Source organism: Salmo trutta, chromosome 20, assembly GCF_901001165.1.
Source record: "Salmo trutta chromosome 20, fSalTru1.1, whole genome shotgun sequence".
Lineage (NCBI taxonomy): Eukaryota > Metazoa > Chordata > Actinopteri > Salmoniformes > Salmonidae > Salmo > Salmo trutta.
Window position 1 is genome coordinate 32,733,562 of NC_042976.1, and position 18,031 is coordinate 32,751,592.

The window sequence follows — 18,031 nt, forward strand, 5'->3', positions numbered from 1 at the left end:
AAATTCAGTCAGCAGCAGTCCTGTGGGAGAAAACAGCTCGATGATGAGAGGTCGAATGGCAAGAATCATGCAAGCTAACAGGCAGGCCACAAACAGGCAGATGACAGCGCAGTACAACAGCGGTGTGCAGAACGGCATCTTGGAAAGCACAACTCGTCAGTTCTTGTCACGGATATTGAAGAATATGACCACACCGGGTTCCACTCCTATCAGCTAAAAACAAAAAAAAGCAGCTCCTGTGGGAACGCGATCAACACTGGAGAATTAAATGGAAAACCGTTGCCTGGTCCGACGAATCCCTGTTCCTGTTGAGTCATACCGATGGCAGAGTCAGGATTTGGTGTCAGCAGCATGAGTCCATGGTCCCATCCTGCCCGGTGTCCACGGTACAGGCTGGTGGCGGTGGTGTAATGGTGTGGGGATTTCTTTCCTGGCTAACGTTAGATCCCTTGATACCAATTGAGCAATGCTTCTATACCCCAAAGAATTCAGGCTGTTCTGGAAGCAAAAGGTGGGTCCCGACCCGGTACTAGATGCGTGCACCTAATAAACTGGCCGCTGAGTGGAACACTCAGTTCTGAGGTAAACACCCCAAATTGCTAATAGGATCGACAGTGATTCTCTCAGGGTGAGAAATGGTGCTCTAGTGAAGTGATTCAGAATGTATAACATGTTAGATATGTGATGATAACTATAGTGTTTGAACAAGGGATGGTAACCTTAGCCTGGCTTCAGATCAGTATGTGCTTGAAAGCAGTCAGAGGCGTTGACTAAAGCAGCACTTACAGATCTGGGATCAGGCTAGGTGTCCCTCGCTACAGGGACATAGAGAGCCCACATGACATGTACCAGAAATCCTAACCAACAGAGTAAAAGTTTTGAAAAATACAGTCAGTGGCTTCATGGTGTCCTATTATGTGCTTGACTGTCAGTCTGATAAAATACCACAGTCCTGCAAAGCCTGCAGCTCACCCACACTAGGACCACTGTAGAGTAATACTGACAGGAGAGATACACTACATGACCAAAAGTATGTGGACACCTGCTCCTCAAAAATCTCATTCCAAAATCATGGCCATTAAAATGGAGTTGGTCCCCCTTTGTTGCTACAACAGCCTCCCATGTTCTGGGAAGGCTTTCCACTAGACATTGGAACATTGCTACTGGGACTTGCTTCCAATCAGCCACAAGAGCATTAGTGAGGTTGGGCACTGATGTTGGGCGAATAGGCCTGGCTCGCAGACAGCATTCCAATTCATCCCAAAGGTGTTTGATGGGGTTGAGGTCAGGGCTCTGTGCAGACCAGTCAAGTTCTTCCACACCGATCTTGACAAACCATTTCTGTGTGGACCTCGCTTTGTGCAAGGTGGCATTGTCATGCTGAAACAGGCAAGGGCCTTCCCCAAACTGTTGCCAGAAAGTTGGAAGCACAGAATTGTTTAGAATGTCATTGTATGCTGTAGCGTTAAGATTTCCCTTCACTGGAACTAAGGGGCCTAACCCGAACCATGAAAAACAGCCCAAGACCATTATTCCTCCTCCACCAAACTTTACAGTTGGCACAACGCATTGGGGCAGGTAGCGTTCTCCTGGAATCCTATGACGGAGCCACGTTGAAAGTCACTGAGCTCTTCAGTAAGGCCATTCAACTGCCAATGTTTGTCTATGAAGATTGCACGGTTGTGTGCTCGATTTTAAACACCTGTCAGCAACGGTTTTGGCTGAAATAGCCGAATCCACTAATTTGAAGGGGCCATTCAACTGCCAATGTTTGTCTATGAAGATTGCACGGTTGTGTGCTCGATTTTATACACCTGTCAGCAATGGGTTTGGCTGAAATAGCCGAATCCACTCATTTGAAGGGGTGTCCACATACTTTTGTGTGTGTGTATATATATATATATATATATATAGTGTACTTGATAAGTCACGGCTTTCCAAAACAACATACAAATCAGAAGGGGACGGATTCATACTCTGGGTACTGCATTATTCAAGTGCATTCAAATGTACATTATCTTCTAGGGCATGTTTTCACATGCCATACTGTGAAATGTTGGAGTATACAGGAAGTTGGTCCTCTGCTCAAAAAGCATTACAGCTACTGAGAACCAGGAAGTTCTCCTCCCGGGAATACCTGGCCACGTTCAGTTGGCAAATGTTGTAGATAGAAATGTCATGAATAGAACTGACATGATCCCTTACTTGACATGTCATTGAGGCATGTTTGTTCTACATAACACATTTCTATATGAACGTTCCACAACGTTGTTCCCTGCTGAACGCACCCCCCGTCTAATACTACACAACAGACTTATCTGTTCACACCAGCAAGAGGCAGTCTTTAAGCATAGAAAGAAAATGAGGAATAAGTGGCTTAAGATATTATCATAGGCATAAACAAAAGCTTTCCAATGAAAATACAAACATTGAACCGTCAAGATACAGTAGTTAAGGCTTCCTATTTAACAGAGGTGTAGATATAGTACAACTAGCAAGGCACTCAATATATGGCACGCATTTGGTCCAAAAATGTCCTTAGTGTGTCTATTGCTATTTAAGATTTCAACGTATGAAAATTGGTCATTGGGCCCACTTGTTGATGTGAAGTATCTATTCACATGAGAATAGATACAGAGGCATGCACTGTAATTGGCAGAAGCCTTGCATTGTTATGTCTATTTTAAATATATTACACTGTGCGTACTGAGTTCAAAGATTATAAAGTATGCAATGCCCAATGTACCATAAACTCTTAGGTACCTAAAAGAAGAAAAGGGATATTTGTTCTATGCATTCTCCCTCTCTTGGTCTTCTCTGTCGTCTTTGACGATCCCTTCATCGATGCTCTCCAGCCTCAGTCTCTGACCGTCAAGGTAACGGGGCCTCTGTGCCCCCCTCGCCGCAGCCGCAAACAACACCCCAGATAGGGGTGTGTCCTCGCCAAAGAGGGTGAGCTTAGCGTCGCTTTCGATGGCCCTGGCCAGGCAGGAGGCGAAGGTGTCCAGAGATTTGTGTATCTCTACTTGGACCTGGACAGTAGAAGGAATGGTGGTGCTCTCTGCAGCTGAGAGGAAAAGGAAAAGAAATTGAGTTATCGGGTCGTCCTTGCATTAAATAGTTACAGCACTATTACAATGAATGGTGATGAAGACCTGATGTGAAATTGCTCCAATAAATATTGAACACATTTACACAGAAGTCTGTTTGCTCAAATGCCTAAGTGGAACGGATGTACTAGTGACGGGAAGTTTGAGTCTTTTTACTGGCTCAAATCTTTGACTCATTTCATAAATTATTTTTCATCATTTTTCATTTCAGAACTTCATAAATTCTGTAACCATAAAAGTCTTGGTTTCATGCATGTTAACATCAGAAGCCTCCTCCCTAAGTTTGTTTTATTCACTGCTTTAGCACACTCCGCCAACCCTGATGTCTGAATCCTGGCTTAGGAAGGTCACCAAAAATTCTGAAATTTCCATCCCCAACTACAACATTTTCCTCCAAGATAGAACTGCCAAAGGGGGTAAAAGTTGCAATCTACTGCAGAGACAGCCTGCAGAGTTCTGTCATGCTATCCAGTTCTGTGCCCAAACAGTTCGAGCTTCTACTTTTAAAAATCCACCTTTCCAGAAATAAGTCTCTCACTGTTGCTGCTTGTTATAGACCCTCCTCTAGGGCACGGCTGTGCCCTAGACACCATATGTGAATGAATTGCCCCCCATTTATCTTCAGAGTACTGTTAGGTAACCTAAACTGGGATATGCTTAACACCCCGGCCATCCTACAATCTAAGATATATGCCCTCAATCTCACACAAATTATCATGGAACCTACCAGGTACAACCCTAAATCCGTAACACAGGCACCCTCATAGATATCATCCTGACCAACCTGCCCTCTAAATACACCTCTGCTGTCTTCAACCAGGATCTCAGCAATCACTGCCTCACTGCCTGCGTCCGTAATGGGTCCGCGGTCAAACGACCACCCCTCATCACTGTCAAACGCTTCCTAAAACACTTCAGCAAGCAGGCCTTTCTAATCGACCTGGCCCGGGTATCCTGGAAGGATATTGACCTCATTCCGTCAGTAAAGGATGCCTGGTTGTTCTTTAAAAGTGCTTTCCTCACCATCTTAAATAAGCGTGCCCTATTCAAAAAATGTTGAACTAAGAACAGATATAGCCCTTAGTTCACTCCAGACCTGACTGCCCTTGACCAGCACAAAAACATCCTGTGGCGTACTACATTAGCATCGAATAGCCCCCGCGATATGCAACTTTTCAGGGAAGTTAGGAACCAATATACACAGGCAGTTAGGAAAGCAAAGACTAGCTCTTTCAAACAGAAATTTGCATCCTGCAGCACAAACTCCAAAAACTTCTGGGACACTGTAAAGTCCATGGAGAATAAGAGCACCTCCTCCCAGCTGCCCACTGCACTGAGGCTAGGAAACACTGTCACCACCGATACATCTACGATAATTGAGAATTTCAATAAGCATTTTTCTACGGCTGGCCATGCTTTCCACCTGGCTACCCCTACCCCGGTCAACAGCTCTGCATCCCCCACAGCAACTTGCCCAAGCCTCCCCCATTTCTCCTTCACCCAAATCCAGACAGCTGATGTTCTGAAAGAGCTGCAAAATATGGACCCCTACAAATCAGCTGGGCTAGACAATCTGGACCCTCTCTTTCTAAAATTATCCGCCGCAATTGTTGCAACCTCTATTACTAGCCTGTTCAACCTCTCTTTTCTATCGTCTGAGATCCCTAAAAATTGGAAAGCTCCTGCGGTCATCCCCCTCTTCAAAGGGGGAGACACTCTAGACCCAAACTGTTATAGACCTATATCCATCCTACCCTGCCTTTCTAAGGTCTTCGAAAGCCAAGTTAACAAACAGATCACCAACCATTTCGAATCCCACCGTACCTTTTCCGCTATGCAATCTGGTTTCCGAGCTGGTCTCCGAGCTGGTCATGGGTGCACCTCAGCCACGCTCAAGGTCCTAAACGATATCATAACCGCCATCGATAAAAGACAATGCTGTGCAACCGTATTCATCGACCTGGCCAAGGCTGTCAATCACCGCATTCTTATCAGCAGACTCAACAGTCTTGGTTTCTGAAATGACTGCCTCGCCTGGTTCACCAACTATTTCTCAGATAGAGTTTAGTGTATCAAATTGGAGGGCCTGTTGTCTGGACCTCTAACAGTCTATGGAGGTGCCACAGGGTTCAATTCTCGGGCCGACTCTTTTTCTCTGTATACATCAATGATGTCGCTCTTGCTGCTGGTGATTCTCTGATCCACCTCTACGCAGACGACACCATTCTATATACTTCTGGCCCTTCTTTGGACACTGACCCTAGACAAACCTCCAGACAAGCTTCAATGCCATACAACACTCCTTCTGTAGCCTCTAACTGCTCTTAAATGCAAGCAAAACTAAATGCATGCTCTTCAACCGATCGCTGTCCACACCCGCCCATCTAGCATCACTACTCTGGATGGTTCTGACTTAGAATATGTGAACATCTACAAATCCCTAGGTGTCTGGTTAGACTGTAAACTCTCCTTCCAGACTCACACTAAGCATCTCCAATCCAAAATTAAATCTAGAATCGGCTTCCTATTTTGCAACAAAGCATCCTTCACTCATGCTGCCAAACATACCCTCGTAAAACTGACTATCCTACCAATCCTTGACTTCGGCGATGTCATTTACAAAATAGCCTCCAACACTCTACTCAGCAAATTGGATGTAGTCTATCACAGTGCCATCCGTTTTGTCACCAAAGCCCCATATACTACCCACCACTGCGACCTGTATACTCTCGTTGGCTGGCCCTCGCTTCATATTCGTCGCCAAACCCACTGGCTCCAGGTCATCTATAAGTATTTGCTAGGTAAAGCCCCGCCTTATCTTAGCTCACTGGTCACCATAGCAGCACCCACCCGTAGCACACGCTCCAGCAAGTATATTTCACTGGTCACCCCCAAAGCCAACTCTTCCTTTGGCCGCCTTTCCTTCCAGTTCTCTGTTGCCAATGACTGGAATGAATTGCAAAAATCACTGAAGCTGGAGACTTATAGCCCCCTCACTAAATTTAAGCATCAGCTGTCAGAGCAGCTTACCGATCATTGCACCTGTACATAGCCCATCTGAAAATAGCCCACCCAACTTATTTTTTGCTCCTTTGCACCCCAGTATCTCAACTTGCACATTCATCTTCTGCACATCTATCACTCCAGTGTTAAATTGCTAAATTGTAATTATTTCGCCACTATGGCCTATTTATTGCCTTACCTCCCTAATCTTACTACATTTGCACACACTGTATATAGACTTTTCTATTGTGTTATTGACTGTATGTTTGTTTATCCCATGTGTAACTCTGTTGTTTGTGTCGCACTGCTTTGCTCTATCTTGGCCAGGTCACAGTTGTAAATTAGAACTTGTTCTCAACTGGCCTACCTGGTTAAATAAAGGAGAAATAAATACATTTTTTTTTTAATGATTCAGTAATGCCCAAAGCACACAGGATCCCCTACCGGCGACCTAAAAACTTGAAAGAATCATGATTCTACAAGCCTCTCGTTCACCATAGGGGACTTATTGACATCTTCCCTGTGGCTCAGTTGGTAGAGCATGGTGTTTGCAAAGCCAGCATGGTGTTTGCAACGCCAGGGTTGTGGGTTCGATTCCCACGGGGGGCCAGTATGTAGAAGGGAAAAAAATGCATGAAATGAAATGTATGCATTCACTACTGTAAGTCGCTCTGGATAAGAGCGTCTGCTAAAATGACTAAAATGTAAATTGGAGCTGTCCCTTTAAGCCTATTTTTGTGAACTCAATTAATGCTTAATTTTTTGTGCAGTGTGAACACTCCAAAGGAACTCAGACCCCTCAAAAGAGCCCCCAAAGCGAATCGAACTGAGAACATCTAGAGAGGTGGTCTCAGGCGGTCCCTTTTTTAGGACAATGCGAACGCAAAGCTCCCCAGGTTCCCTTGTCATTATTCCCGCACCACACTAGACTACTGCAGCACCGTTTCCCCTGCCATAACCCCTCACACTAGACTACTGCAGCACCGTTTCCCCTGCCATAACCCCTTACACTAGACTACTGCAACACCGTTTCCCCTGCCATAACCCCTCACACTAGACTACTGCAGCACCGTTTCCCCTGCCATAACCCCTCACACTAGACTACTGCAACACCGTTTCCCCTGCCACAACCCCTCACACTAGACTACTGCAGCACCGTTTCCCCTGCCATAACCCCTCACACTAGACTACTGCAACACCGTTTCCCCTGCCACAACCCCTCACACTAGACTACTGCAGCACCGTTTCCCCTGCCATAACCCCTCACATTGGTGCCACAAAAGATGTGCAGGTTCACAGATAAAAAGTTTCTGGTTTTTGGATATTGATTATCAAGGACGCATAGAAATTCCAAGTGTGTGGAGTTTTTAGTTTAGATCATTTGTTTGCAATATTTGATCTATAGGCTAAGAGAGCTTCATAAACTGTTTATTGATTGTGGGGTTTGAATAGGGTGAGAAGACAATATATTTGCTGAGAGTAGCAAGGCAGTAGCCTACCTTGGGTGTTCAATTTTCAATTACAGCATTATTTATTCAAAAGTCATTCTATTGCTATTTGTTCTGTTACCAAATCACATTTACATGTTAAAAGTATCTTCTGATTACAATTATTATGGCTCATATTTTGACTAAATGCAATCTATTAGCTTCCAAAATGTAAGTAGGTATATCTAGCTGTTCAATAACACATTCTGATTGAATGGCTTGTCCTGATCTTTGTAAAAACTTAGAGTGCATCTTGGAAAAACAGCAATGTGAATGCAAAGAGGACTCCTTTCACAAAACAGTTGAACTGGAAAAAGAGTTGAGTCCTCATTCAAAGGCAAAGAGAACTGAGTTCTTTTACTTTTTTTTACCCCAGAGTTCACTTTAAAGAAGACTGAGATCGGTTCGTTTAAAAGAGGACTATATATGAAAACACCCTTTGAGACTTAGTAAAAAGTTTGCTTCAAACAATGTACACTTGTGATTGCTTGGCATACAAATAAAATTATTTATTGATAGCTTTGAATCGAGGTCTAGATGCGACCGCCACCGTACTACTTTGACTCTTGGCGGAATACAATTGCTTGACTGCCGCGAGGGAAATAAGCACAATATTGTTCGAACTGCAGCAGCCCCCCAAACGTTTCATTATCGAGTGAAAACGGACAGGTACCTTTGGAATTCTGCTGTTGCTCGTCTTCAAAGGTGACCGAGCTCCGCCTCTTTACGGCCACGCTTCCAATGTGGGAAGAGCCATCTGTGGAGAAGGTGTCAAGCAGCATAACGTCTGTACCTGTATGGGGAACGGGGGGGGATTCATGACCTTCAGTATTGTGTAGTGTATTTGTAGTGCAGTATTTCAGCAGAGATTAAGGAACCAAAAGATGCATAGCAGACAGACACTAAAGAAAATAAATCCTATTGTACTTACAATGTGCGTCTTCTCTAAACGAATCCGAAAGACTCAAAATAGTATTAAATCAGGTAACTCAGTTGGTAGAACATGGCGCTTGAAAAGCCGGGGTTGTGGGTTCGATTCCCAAGGGGGACCAGTATAAGAAATAAAAGTATGAAAATAATAAGAGCGCCTCTATAAGAGTGTCTGCTAAATGAGAAAAAATGTAAAATGTGAAAAAAAGTGTGTGAATGCCTGTGATGACGCCTGTTGAGTCTGCACCCATGAGGAGCATCACACACACATGACAGATGATTACACATGATAATACAGTACACACCCTACCATCTACCCTCTGCCAAGACATGAGCCACAAACTAGGAATCTGGGCTGATCAGAACACAGCTGAGGGATGATGATGATGATACAACAGAGAACTAGGCTAAACAATATTTATCAGCAATAAAGCCCTATGGGGGCAGTTTTAAAAGGTTCTGGAAGACCAGGGGCGTATTCATTATGTTTCAAAACATTTATTCAACGGAAGCAAATGAAAAAGGGAGGGACCCCGTTTGGTTCTTAAACGGTAAACCGTTTCCACAATGAATATGCCCCAGCTATATCTGTACTGTTCAGTACGTTCAGACACTGCATTTCAACTAGGACTTAAAGGCCTGGTTTGAATTGTCTTATGGAAACAGTGTCGTGTCTTTGCCAGCTTCCTGTGTGCGCCACTCACATGAGTCCTGAGTGAAACTGAAGCCGGTGTCTCCGGTGCTGCTGCCGGGGGCCAGAAGCTGGCCTCCTCCCACCAACATGGCCGTCAGGTGAGGGGACATGCCCAGGTCTGCAGGAAGAAACAACAGCTGGGTGAAATATACAACGCCATACAATTAGGGCTGGCACAATTATGTATAATCGTATAACCAACGGTTACGGATGAAGACAGTGATGAAAATAAAATAACCGTCATAGGTGTTTGTTCCACAATTGGTTGAGTGAAGACGGGACAGACGCCCATTCATGCATTAGTGTCCCTTTCTGCGGTAACATGGACTCTTACCAACATGATTCAACTTTTTTTTTCTCCTTACTGAAATAAGCAAGGAGTTTTCGGTTGCCTAGGCAAAGCCCCTTCCCTGCAGCAGCACACATAGAAATATAATGAATAGAACGGCTTGGAACCTCTAGCCCTGGCCATTTGACTGGTAGTTTACCCTCACAATGGCTGCCTGGTATTGCGACGCAATAATTTCCATGGTAATGCAGAATGTTAATTCAAATTATGTTCAGTTGAATCCACAAATCACAGCACATATTGATGGGTATACTTCCTGCTTTACTCTTATCGGTACACTCGCAATAGCAGCCAGTCCACCCATTATGCCATCATTGACTTGAATGGGAATGCCCATACGTAATGACCATCACAGCCCTACATACAACACAACGTAACACAGTCAACTTAACTATTAACACAACAGCAGGGTCAGCCATACAACACAACAGAACAAGATTTTATGTTGCACCAGTAAGGTTGTGCTGATTTTCAGCACACAAAGCTAGTTCAAACCTCATCCATCCTCAGCCTCAATCTAACAGCTACAGCCCCCTCCCCGTGCTCACCTGTGATGCGGTTGGAGATGCTGAAGAGGCGTGACGTGCGGTGGCGTGTGGCGAACGACTCCACGCGGTAGTAGCGATCCCCGAAGCACATGCCCAGCAGTTCCTTGCGCACAGTCTTGTTCCACAGGCCGTAGATGAGCGGGTGGCAGACGGCGCTGCAGAAGGACAGCCAGGCCACCAGGGTCTCCAGGCCCTGGGACACGCTGCCCTGACCCCACAGGGCCTCTGTACACACCACCCCCACGTAGGGGCCCCAGGTCACCAGGAAGGTCCCGATCACCACCATAATGGTGACGAAAGCCTTGCACTGGCTCCCAGCATACACTAAACTCCACCGGCTTCCGTTGGACGACGTGGACGTAGATGAGTTTTTACGCTGGTCGTTCCTCTGAGCACCCGATGACGTTTCCTCTGAAGACGCGACCGTCGTCCCACAATGCACCTTGCGGGCTTTGAGGCGTGCCACGCGGAAGATTACGCCGTAGCAGGCCAACATGGCGAGCAGCGGCGGCAGGCTGCACCAGGTGACCCAGAAGGCGGTGTAGGCAGGGGTGCGGTGCCAGGCCGCCACGCATGTCCACTTGAAGCGGTCGAACTCGAAGGAGGACCAGCCGAAGAGGGGTGGCAGGCAGCCCACCAGGGAGTGCAGCCACACATAGGCGATTGCCACCACTGCCCGGTTGCCTGTGATCTTCATGGGGTAGATCATGGGGTACAGTACCGCATAGTACCTGTGGGCACAATGATAATGTCATTATCAAATCCATACATTCTATCAGTGTAACAAAATATCAAAAAATTATTGCACACAATATGATAGATCGTGAGGCAATGGAGAAAAAAACCCATTGGAGTTAGGGAATCCTACATACATTTTTACGTGCAAGGAAATTCCACCCAGAAAGTATGCCCCTGGGATGAGCAGCATAACAACCACCCAGACAGGAAGTGACAGGGATTTTAAGGCTATGGTCACAGAACCTCCATGTATGGCAAAAGTTAGGAGACGCTTAATGGAAGATGGAATTAAAATAGAATTAAAAGTTAAAGGAGAAAGATGGGCTACAACAACCAAGAGCCAACAGGTAGGCCTCTACTTAATTTTCTGAATGGAGTTGTTGTTACAATGAGAAAGAGCATGACTGCAGCCTCAACTAGCCTTGCTAGCTAATGTTAACTAGCTCCTCCTGGTTTAATGCAGTCAAGACAGGTACTACGTATTGGATGTTAAATAACCTATACTGAACAAAAATATAAACGCAACATGCAACAATTTCATGACTAGGAATACAGATACGAATATGTTGGTCACAGATACCTTACAAAAAAGGTAGGGGCATGGATAAGAATCTGGTGTGATCACCATTTGCCTCATGCAGCGCGACATCTCTTGCATAGAGTTGATCAGGCTGTTGATTGTGGCCTGTGAAATGTTGTCCCACTCCTCTTCAATGGCTGTGCGAAGTTGCTGGAAATTGGCAGGAACTTGAACATGCTGTCATACACGTAGATCCAGAGCATCCCAAACTTGCTCAATGAGTGACATGTCTGGCGAGTATGTAGGCCATGGACATTTTCAGCTTCCGTGTATTGTTTACAGATCCTTCCGACATTGGGCCGTGCATCATCAGGCTGAAACATGAGGTGATGGCGCCAGATGAATGGCACAACAATGGGCCTCAGGATCTCATCACTGTATCTCTGTGCATTCTAATTGGCATCGATAAAATTATAATTGTGTGTTCGTTGTCCGTAGCTTATGCCAGCCCATACCATAACCCCACTGCCACCATGGGGCACTGTTCACAACGTTGACATCTGCAAACCACTCGCCAACACAACACCACACACGTGGTCTGCGGTTGGTAGGCCGGTTGGACATACTGCCAAATTCTCTAAAATTACCTTGAAGGCGGTTTATGGTCGAGAAATTAACATTCAATTCTCTGGCAACAGCTCTGGTGGACATTCCAGCAGTCAGCATGCCAATTGCACACTCCCTCAAAACTTGAGACATCTGTGTTAGAGTGGCCTTTTATTGTCCCCAGCACAATGTGCACCAGTGTAATGATCATGGTGTTTAATCAGCTTCTTGATATGCCACACCTGTTAGGTGGATGGATTATTTTGGTAAAGGAGAAATGCTCACTAACAGGGATGTAAATACATTTGTGCACAAAATGTGAAAGAAATACGCTTTTTGTGCATATGGAAAATTTCAGGGATCTTTTATTTCAGCTCATGAAACATGGGACCAACACTTTACATGTTGCGTTTATATTCTTGTTCAGTGTAGATATGGCAACTATTATTCTACTATAGTGCGAGTCAGCTTGTTGGATGGTTGCCGTCTCTCGTCTCTCCCTCCTTCCCGTCTCACTCGCTGACAGTATGGCCCCTCCCCCGCCTGCTAGAGCAGCACCGCTCCCTCCTCTCGTGCTTTATCTGCTGCTTCCCTCACTTGGCTTGGATCGGGCCAGGTCTGGATCTGATCAGGTATATACAGAATGGGTCTCTATATTTAAAACATGTATTTATGCATATCGGATCCGGGTGGGAAAACCACAGGTCCAACTTTTTGGACCCGTGAACACCTCCAGCAGAACATCCCCAACAAACATGCTGTACCTTGCAAGCAGCCATCCTAGTGTAGGGGTACTATCACTGACCTGTCAATGGCGATGGCCCCCAGGGTAAGCATACTGGCCGAGCTGATGAGCAGGTAGATCAGGGCGGTAAAGTTGCACCACACCACACCAAACACCCACTCCCGCCTCGCTGAGCTCACTGCCACAAAGGGCAACACCAGCACTGACAGCAGCAGGTTGGACAGGGTCAGGCTGAACACAAACTTGTTGCTGGGTGTGAGGAGGTAGGGCCTGCGGTACAGGGTGGCCACGATGAGGAAGTTGCCCAGGCAGGCCAGGAGGGCGATGGTGACGATGAACACTGACTCCAGCACCACCGGGCCCCCGCCAGCGTCCCACGCAGCTGTGGCGTTTCCCGCAGTGGAGACATTCCCGCTAGCATTCATGGTGAGAGACTGGGCTGCCGGAGGAGACAGGGCATACCGGGGGACTAGAGGGAGGGGAGAGGATAGGGTTAGAATGAACTGCACACAACCACAGGCTTGGAGTTGAGGTTAGTCGGGGTTGAAGCCTCGAGGGTTCAAATGTAGTTTTCCCAGACACTGACCCAAGGTCAGTTTTGCATTTTATCAACGTTTTATTGTCACGTACACAGCTTACAGCAGGTGTAAAACAGTGAAATGCTTAGCCTGACGACTCACACTAAATTATTCAGCTGCTCTGTCGTTCGCTACATACTTTAGTCTGAAACTGCCATCATTGAAGTCGTTTGTGGTGACGAGGGGCGTTGTACAATTGTAAGTCATCAGCGATTGGATTGTCTCTAACCAATCAGAGTATCAAAGCCAATGAAACATTTTCAAACCACCACTTTACCCACACGTGTTCTGCTCTCGCCCAACCCATCGGATTCTGGACCAATCAGACGGCCCGGAATGTGTTTAAATTCGGTGAAGGGTCCTGCAGGTATTCAGATCCAGACTCATTGCAGAGAAGAAACTAATGTCTGTGGCGAGCATTTGGCCAGAGAAAGGAGTCTGGACAGTCAGGCAACAAAATGCTTACTTGTGAGCTCATCCCAACAGAGCAGTAATACATGAAAAAAACCCACAAGAAATAAGAAAGTAATTGTGAGAATGCAGTTATATACAGGTCAGTGCCAGTACCATTATTAGAATGTGCAGGGGTAATGGAGTGATTGAGGTAGTTATGTACATGTAAACAGGGGTAAAAAGTGACTGGTAGCAAGATGAATATGAATGATAGTAATAATCAATATAGCAGCAGCATAAGTGGTGAGTGGATGTGTGCATGGTGATGAGTGTGTGTGTACACTGAGTTTACAAAACATTAAAGATACCTGCTCTTTCCATGACATAGACTGACCAGGTGGCAGCTATGATCCCTTAATGATGTCACTTGTTAAATCCACTTCAGTCAGTGTAGATGAAGGGGAGGAGACTGGTTAAAGAAGGAATTAAAGCCTTGAGACATGGATTGTGTATGTGACATGACAGGGTGAATGGGCAAGATAAAATATCTAAACGCCTTTGAACTGGGTATGGCAACGAAGAAATAGTTGTTGAATCCTCTAATTTTCCCCATTTCATAGTTATCCTTTCGCTACAAATTTCAAGTCTGTCAGTTCTCGGTTTCAATGGCGTCCTCCACTAGCCTCCACTGACTGAACTCAAGTCTTCTCTGTCCTTGCTGGCGGGTCCCCCTTCTCAGTCTGTGGGTGGTCTGTTATGGGTGTTAGTTTTTATGCAAGACAGTTGCATTTGCTTTCACGTTCAACATTGATACAAATAGCCTACGTCGACGAGTGAAACAAGAAGTTTGTTGCTGTAATAAAAAAATAGGCTAACTAGCACATAAGGCAATTTCTACACATTTGGTTAGTTTTGTTAACGTTCAAAGTATTGCACACAAACTATTGTAATGTATACACTGAGTTTACAAAACATTAAGGACACCTACTCTTTCCATGACTGACCAGGTGAAAGCTATGATCCTTATTGATGTCACTTCAATCAGTACAGAAGGGGAGGAGACAGGTTAAAGAAGAATTTCTAAGCCTTGAGACATGATTGTGTGATTCAGAGGGTGAATGGGCAAGATAAAAGATCTAAGTTCCTTTGAACTGGGTATGGTTGTAGGTGCCAGACGCACCGGTTTGTGTCAAGAACTGCAACGCTGCTGGGTTTTTCACGCTCAACAGTTTCCCGTGTGTATCAAGAATGTTCTACCACTCAAAGGACATGCAGCCATCTTGACAACTTTGGGATGAATTGGAGTCAACATGGCCAGCATCCCTGTGGAACACTAACGACACCTTGTAGAGTTCTGGGGGGGACACTCAATATTAGGAAGGTGTTCCTAATGTTTGGTATACTAAGTGTAGGTGTGTCTGCGTGGGTAAATCCCTGTGGATGAACATTGAGTCAGTGCTGATGGTCTGTGGATGAGGGAGGCAGTAGTTGTTAGCTATTCAACAGTCTTTGGCAATTTTGGGATGGCTGGGAGCTCGCCCCCAGTGATGCTATCGGGCCGTGGTTTCTTACATTAATGGAATAATATGGCATAGCAACACAGCCAGACAGCAAAGACAACAAGATAAGGATTTGATCCCTTGAGTCCAGACCACTGGTCCAGACCAGAGATCCAGACTTGCGCAGCTGGAATGCAGAATAAACTTACACACCCTGTGGAATGGATGAAACTGTTTTCCTTCAATCCTTGACCTATAAATAATACCTAGTTATCAAATTGTATGGCTACATACAGGGAGTGCCAGCAGGAGTCGATGTAGTTAGATGTGTAGCTAACTATATTGCGCTTTTACTGTCTGAATTCTTAAGTTGTGTTACTTTTGTATGTGTTGCATTAGCTAGGCTTACAATTTACAGTAAGCTACAGCCTAATAATGGACTAAAGGAGACTAACGTTGCTCCTTATAGTCCAAGGACCTTACATGTTCTGTTAAGAGGCGAATTGGCTCTGGCAGCCAAATACTCCATCTAAACACGAATCTATTGTCAATTGCGGTACAGTTCTAGAAACATAAAGCCCTCTACTTCGATATCACAACCAAATAATTCCACAAATGCAAATTATACAATTAACCGGTTAACACTGTTGAAGTCGACTGTGTTTTTCAGTGACAACACGTCTGTGGCATCCGTCTTCCATTTACACACAGGTGTTCGGAGACAGATGGGTAATGAACACAGGTAGCTGATTCTGTCTTCCGTAAACAAACGAGGTAAAATGGAAACATGTCCGTGTGGGAACCCTAACCCTATAAAAAGTTGTGTAGTAATTTAACCTATTGTTTTTTGAAAATGATTTATCGCTGATATACCATACGTTCATTATGTTTCCAAAACCGCGCCGAGGCTATTAACAAAACTCACATGGCCCGAAGATTCTATCACAGATCGAACAATGAGCCAGATGTTTCACCCAATGTATAAATCTGAAGTATGGAGAAATCTGAAACATCCGGTTGGCGATTCCACTCACCACCATATATGGTGATGAGAGGAAGCCCAGTGGCTGGCAGTGGGAGAAAATGGAGCGAGAGATTTTGGCAGACATTCTGCTCATCAATGAAACGTTTGGGACCAGACAACTGTATTGAAATCAAAAATAGAGAATATGTTACGCACAGAGTCGCCTACCTTTTGTAGACTTTACCCTTTGCCAAATATATATATTTTTTTTTAGGAACGCAAGGGCGAATCGAGTTACTGCAGATGTGCACTTCAGAGTAGGCGTTCCCTAACGGAAATACATGCTAGAACGCACCAATAGGATCTCGCCCACCTCCTTGCTTGTTCTGCCCACTGACTCATTTGCTCCAATTGGAAAAGACAGGCTACGGTCCATCTTGGGTTAGTTATAAAAAATCTTTGATAATATTGGCAATAGGCAGTAAAGATAATTAGCGTCTATGAATTAGATAGCTGCAGCCAAGTTATTTACTGTCAACAAAACTCTGACAAACAGCTCAGGTCACCCCTTCAAAATATTAAACCCCAAACTTTCCAGATGTACTACTTTAACTACATTTGCTGTCAAGAAAGGGTTGTTCGGTTGTTTTTGGAGTTTGTAAAATAATTATTTATACAGACAGCACTGGGGGAGGGGTTAACGCAGACAAAAAAAACACGAGTTTCGCATGATTGACACAGACACCGTTCACTCACTGTGTTACAAATGACAACATACATACGCTTCAATAACCTATAAAGGCCTAGGTGGCTACTTACATCATTTCTGATATTTAAAGGTTTTGAATACCGTCGTCCCCTGTGACCCTGTTTCTAGCTAGCTTCTACTAACTCGCTAGCTAAAACTTTCTCCATTGTCCTGCCAGAATCTCCACCTCCACTACTATTCTCACCTCTAGAACAGCGTTGAGGACCGTCATCTCCTACGAACTGGCAACGAAAGTTGTGTTCCTTGGCACTACAACTTTAATTCAACGTAGAAATAGTTGTTGAATTTTCCCCATTTCATAGTTATCCTTTCGCTACAAATTTCAAGTCTGTCAGTTCTCGGTTTCAATGGCGTCCTCCACTAGCCTCCACTGACTGAACTCAAGTCTTCTCTGTCCTTGCTGGCGGGTCCCCCTTCTCAGTCTGTGGGTGGTCTGTTATGGGTGTTACTTGAGTTAGTTCGTTCTTAGATAGTTTTTATGCAAGACAGTTGCATTTGCTTTCACGTTGAACATTGATACAACTAGCCTACGTCGACGAATGAAACAATACGTTTGTTGCTGTAATAAAAAAATAGGCTAACTAGCGCATAAGGCTATGTCCACACATTTGGTTAGTTTCGTTAACGTTCATATCTGTAGGAATAACATTTGTGCAGTAAGTAGGCCTAATACATGATCACAGCATATTGGCTACAGTGCATTCGGAATGCATTCAGACCCCTTGACTTTTTACAAAATGTGTTACGTTACATCCTTATTCTAAAATTGATTAAATAGTTTTTCCGCCTCATCAATCTACACACTACCCAATACTGGCAAAGCAAAATCAAGTTTTTAGACATTTTTGCAAATGTATTAAAAATAAAACACTGAAATATCACATTTGTATTTGTATTTACTATGGAACCCCATACTCTATCTGGGGTCTGGTAGAATTAAGGAAGTTATACAAATACATTACAATACATTCATTACAGAATTCACAACACACTAAGTGTGTGCCCTCAGGCCCATACTCAACTACCACATATCTACAACACAAAATCCATGTGTGTGTATAGTGCGTATGTTATCATGTGTGTGTATGCATGTGTCTG

The 18,031-nt window shown here is 44.7% G+C and overlaps 1 protein-coding gene across 3 annotated transcripts; it reads right to left on the reverse strand.

The window, feature by feature from the left end:
* Nucleotides 1-1,969: 1,969 nt before the first annotated feature.
* Nucleotides 1,970-17,517, reverse strand: gpr161b (G protein-coupled receptor 161b). 3 transcript variants are annotated; one of them, XM_029702948.1, is made up of 6 exons: nt 17,118-17,517; nt 12,791-13,199; nt 10,122-10,852; nt 9,235-9,342; nt 8,274-8,393; nt 1,970-3,067 (listed from the first exon to the last, which is right to left on the reverse strand). In XM_029702948.1, the coding sequence occupies exons 2-6, from the start codon at nt 13,153-13,155 to the stop codon at nt 2,790-2,792; spliced, it is 1,602 nt and encodes a 533-aa protein (XP_029558808.1). In that variant the 5' UTR covers nt 13,156-13,199; nt 17,118-17,517; the 3' UTR covers nt 1,970-2,789. The 3 variants fall into 3 exon arrangements, with proteins under 3 accessions (XP_029558808.1, XP_029558809.1, XP_029558807.1); XM_029702949.1 differs by lacking the exon at nt 17,118-17,517 and adding an exon at nt 16,984-17,094; XM_029702947.1 differs by lacking the exon at nt 17,118-17,517 and adding an exon at nt 16,126-16,660.
* Nucleotides 17,518-18,031: the final 514 nt, after the last annotated feature.